The sequence below is a fragment of the Stylophora pistillata genome, chromosome 2 (assembly GCF_964205215.1).
Source record: "Stylophora pistillata chromosome 2, jaStyPist1.2, whole genome shotgun sequence".
NCBI lineage: Eukaryota > Metazoa > Cnidaria > Anthozoa > Scleractinia > Pocilloporidae > Stylophora > Stylophora pistillata.
The window spans coordinates 33,021,815-33,026,814 of NC_142520.1; the positions used below are offsets into that span (position 1 = coordinate 33,021,815).

General features: G+C 43.2%; 1 protein-coding gene and 1 non-coding gene across 2 annotated transcripts in view; one reads left to right on the plus strand and one right to left on the minus strand.

Moving 5' to 3' along the window:
- Window positions 1-3,102: 3,102 nt before the first annotated feature.
- On the minus strand, window positions 3,103-4,331 carry LOC148738552 (uncharacterized). The gene has a single exon (XM_088749436.1). The coding sequence runs from the start codon at window positions 4,318-4,320 to the stop codon at window positions 3,103-3,105; it is 1,218 nt and encodes a 405-aa protein (XP_088605562.1). The 5' UTR covers window positions 4,321-4,331.
- A 579-nt stretch (window positions 4,332-4,910) lies between these two features.
- Window positions 4,911-5,000, plus strand: part of LOC148738553 (5S ribosomal RNA) — a 119-nt gene continuing 29 nt past the window's right edge. The window contains exon 1 of the ribosomal RNA XR_015997995.1: window positions 4,911-5,000. This exon is cut by the window's right edge and continues 29 nt beyond it. This is a non-coding gene — a ribosomal RNA (5S ribosomal RNA).

The following is a 5,000-nucleotide window of genomic DNA, read 5'->3' on the forward strand; positions in this document are numbered from 1 at the left end:
CTCCAAAAACTTACAATAAATCATACGCGAGCTAAAGTTAAAGGTAGGGTCTCTCTGAACTGCAGTTGTTAGCTCATTCAGTAATGGTAAGATTTTCTTGTAAAAACTAGTTAAAGTACTTGCCCTAGGGCCAGAATTATCACGGAGGCATGCCCACTCCGGTCGGAGTTTGGCAACCTGAGTACCAATAAAATACTTAAGAAAATAATAAGATTTGGTGTCTGGATTATTCAGGCTGGCTGTGACATACGAAAGTTGCAAAGACACACATTTAGAGTGTAATTCTACTATTCCTAATCCTCCCTCAGCAGCTGGTGCTGAGAGAGTTTGACGAGATACAGTTTCAATCTTAGATCCCCAGATGAAATGGAAAATCAGAGATCGGAAGCGGGTGTAGACCCACTCGGGGATGGGTAGCACTTTGGCTAAATAATAAAATTTACTAGCACCTAATACATTGACGATGAGGGTTTTCCCAATCAAAGAGAGGGAACGAGACTTCCAGAGATTCAAATTTTGTTCTAACTTATTTAACTTTGGTTGCCAATTGTCTTGGTCAACCGACAGATTGCCATTCGTAAACCAGACACCTAAGATTTTGGTTTTGTTAACCCAAGTCAAACCATAAGGGGTATCAGGGCACGAGCGCCAGGCTCCGAGCCACATAGCCTCAGTTTTAGCTAAATTTAATTTAGCTCCTGTACCTAGTTCATATTGTTGCAAGAGTAACAATAAACGTGTCAAAGAAAAAATATCTTTGACAAAACACGAAGAATCATCTGCGTATTGTCTAATCTTAAAGAGCTGGCCTTTCGCCCCCGGAATTAAAAAACCCTTAATGGAAGTATCTGCACGGATATTACTAGCTAGTACCTCAGCACATAAAATATAAAGGAGGGGAGACATAGGGTCTCCCTGCCTGACTCCACGCTCAAGAGAAATTCTGTCAGTAAGATAGCCATTCACAATTATTTTCATTGACGCATTACAGTAAAGAGTGGAGATCCATTTTTGAAAAAAAGGGCCTAAACCAAGCCGCTCGAGAACCCGAGAAAGAAAGGAGCGATCTACTCGATCAAAAGCTTTTTCTTGGTCAAGATTCACAAGAATTCCAGGTTCATCAGTAATGTTGACATAATCTAAAGTGTCTCTCAACAGGGTGAGAGTATCAAAAATAGTTCTGCCAGGGACAGAGCACGATTGATCTTCATTTATGACACAAGGTAAAATTTTTGCGAGCCGATTTGTGAGAGCTTTAGAGCATAATTTATAATCAACATTGAGCAGCGAAATTGGACGCCAATTCTTCAGATCTTTTGAATCACCTTTCTTAAAAATCAAGCGAGTGATACTTTCCTGCATGGAAGGAGAAAAGAAACCTCGCTGGAAACTAAAATTAAATAATTCTACGAGAATCGGGCCTAAAACTGGAAAAAAGCGGCGATAAAACTCGACTGGTAGCCCATCAGAGCCAGGAGTTTTCCCTGTGTTGAGCTGTTGCGAAGCGGTGTTAATTTCAGCCAATGTCAACAAACCTTCGCAGGAGTTTGACTCCTCGCTAGACAATTTTTTCTCGACTTTTGACAAAAATAAACTTTGGATTCGCTCGTCTACTGGTTCTCGAGTGTACAATTTAGCATAAAAAGCGGCGTGAGCGTCCGCGATGTCCTTTTGGGTGGTGACTTCGCTTCCGCTCAAGTCGTAAACACTGTTGACAGAATTTCGCTTAGCACGTGAGGTTTCAAGGTTAAAAAAATATTTCGTAGGTTTTTCACCCTCTTCTATCCATTTCGCTCGACTTCTTACTTTAACAGATTCTAATTGCAATTGTTTAAGAGTTTTCAGTTCGTTTTCAAAATATTCCACTCGTTGTTGAGAGTTATTGTCGCCCGCTAGCAGGGCATGTTTAGCTTGAATTAAGCGATTAGTGAGAGAAATCTTTTCACGGTTTAAATCACGATGTTTTCGTCGGCTGAATTGAATCGCTGTGTGGCGGATAGATTCTTTCACAAAATCCCACCACTCATGAAGAGACGAGAAATTATCACGAATCGAGAGGCAATTTTGTAGAAGGGAATCGATAATCTCGCAAAAATCCGAATTTTCGAGGAGTTCTAAATTTAGCCGCCAAACGCCAGGTCCATGAGAAACAAAATTATCTAAATTGAGAGTCAACAAAACAGAATCATGATCTGAGAAAAAACACGGGAAAATTTCGCAGGAGACTGTAGAATTACTCAATTGAGAGGAAATAAAAAATTTATCTAAACGAGAACCGATGGTTTTGGACGAATTAAACCAAGTACAGAAAATTGAGCGACCATGTGTTTTTCTCCAGATGTCAATCAAATCGTGGAGAGCGCGAAAATCTCGCAATGTGGCCGAAAAGGAATTTTCAGATCCTCCAAATTTATCGAGGGATGACTCAATAGAATTAAAATCTCCAGCAATAATTTTCTGAGCATTCGGAAAGAAAAAATCGTGTATCTCATCATAGAAAAGCTTTCTCTCAGTAACATTCGTAGGCGCATAAATATTTACCAAATTAAAGCGAAGTTTACCTAAGCTAATCAGCAGACTAATCAATCTTCCAGAGCTGTCTTTTTTCCACTGTTCAACTTTGAATGGGGAATCTTTAGAAACTAAAATGCAGACCCCACCTTGTTTTCCTAGGGCGGGGGACCAAAAACTAGGGCCTGACCAAGATTTTCTGAGCGAATCAATCGCTGCAGGGCGAGCCGCTAGAGTTTCTTGTACACAAACAAAATCATATTTACCAGATCGAGCGTAATCAAAGATTAAATCTTGCTTTGCAGCATTTCCGAAACCACGGACATTTATAGTACAAATTTTAGCAATGAAAACAGCTAGAAAAAAGACAGTCGGTCGAAACTATTACTAAATAAAGGACGTGTTAATCACTTACGATTTTTTTTCTTTTTCGGTGAGCGCGAGTGTCCAGTGTTCGGTTTTTTGGCTCTGGGCTCGCTTGTGGAGCCTTCAGAAACTTCAGAAATCGATTTTTTACCAGTTACTAGAGTCGGTCGAGTTGGAATTCGCAGTGGAATATCTTGAGGTGGTAGTTTCGCTGGTCTTTTAGTGTTAGGCGGTGTGCTCGGGATGGAAAACAGTTCGGGAGTTTCGGCAGTTTCGTCGGAGGAAAAAAAAATGTTCTTCTGGGTCAGCAATCGAGGAAAGAGTTTCGGTGTCTTGTGTGGTAATATTGTCGTTGTTTGGAATCTGCATTTGTGAGTCGTCGTCTTCTGTTTCGGTCTGAGGGTCTTCGTTCATCTGGTGATCGTCGGCGGGAGTTGTGTCTTCAGTTTCGGGAGGTGTTTCTTCGGTTTGGGGAGGTGTTTCTTCGGTTTGGGGAGGTGTTTCTTCAGTTGTTTCTTCGATTTCATCTTGTTGGGAAGCTGTTGTAGTCGGAAATGGTTTACGGGACCAGGAAAACGGACAAGATTTAGCGCGGTGATCGGGTTGTTTACAGATGCTACACAGAAGCGCATTCGGACATGTGGCTGCTTGGTGGCCTGTTTGCTCGCAGTTGTAGCAGGCGATTTCATGGCAAGCGTTGGCGAAATGGCCTCTTTGATGACAATGACGGCATGTACGGGGTTGTTGGTCGTAACGGACATTAATCAGGATTTTGCCAAAGCGGATGAAATTAGGAATCGGGTTCTTGAGTCGCACGCGGTAATGTCGAACTCCATCTTGCACACTTTCGAAGCCGGGTAGTTTGAAATAGCCTCGGCGGTGGTGTAAAACATCACAATATTTAGACAGACGGTGGATGATAGCTGAATCGGGCATTTCATATGGAGCGTCGAAGATCTGGACGTATGTTAAAGGACGGTCGATGTCTTGCAAGGCGAAGGGTTGGCCTTGGATTTCCAAAGTATTCAGTCGAAGGAAACTCTCGCGGTGCTCTACGCTACGAAAGGTTAGAACGACTTCACCATTGGTCTGTCGCTGTATACAGGAAATGCTTCGGGGATCAACTTGTGCATTATTCAAGGCATCGATGAAAACATTCGCAGGAAGGCGAGCACGTGGGTTCACGAAAACAGTACACGGTCGTTCGGGGACTTCATTATCGGCTGGAAAAGGCACAGAAACTTCTACATTAACATCTTCAACAGGTTGGGCAGGTCTTGTGGCCTCAGCGTAGCTAGCAGGATTCGCAACAGGATTATCTGAACTCAAAACATCATCAACAGGAACGTGGTCGGCCCACCGGCGCGAACTTGAATCGTAGCTCTCAAAATCACTTCTCTCTACATCATCTGAGCGCAACGAATGCGCACTAACATCGGTCATCACTTTATATTTACGCGGAAAACCCGAAGGTTCCCGAACCCAACCCAAAAAACAAATAAAATGAACCAATTGGCCAACCAAAGTTTTTCACTAGATCTTAGCCAAAAGGCCGAGAAGCGATACCCACCAATACCCTCAATCAAGGGGGTGGTAGAGGGATCCTTCCCACAGTATATGGTGGATAGTAGCAGGTAGCCCCCAGAAGCCCTTGCGAGTCCCAAAAACGGACCCAGTGGCTCATCGGTTGGTAATCTTCTCATTGTAACTTTAAGACGCCAGCCACATACACTTAACTAACAAGATGGTGTTCTTTAGAATATTTACCAAACTTGATTTATCTCTATACTCCCCCCCCCCACCCCACCCCCAGTGAGATATATTGCCTCAAATGGACGCTTCTCAAGATGTGCGCGGGCTCTAGGAGATGACGTTTGGCTTAGGGTCTAGGCTACCAAATTTAGGGTTAGGGTAACGATTTTGGGGTTAGGGTTAGGGTAACGATGTTGGGGTTTAGGGTTAGAGTAACCAAATTAGGGCTAGTACAGATCAAACATAACCGATAACCAGCCAAATTTCAGCTGTTTTCCCTTGTCTACGACCATACCACAGGGAAAGCACCGGTTCTCGTCCGATCACCGAAGTTAAGCCCTGTCGGGCGGGGTTAGTACTTGGATGGGTGA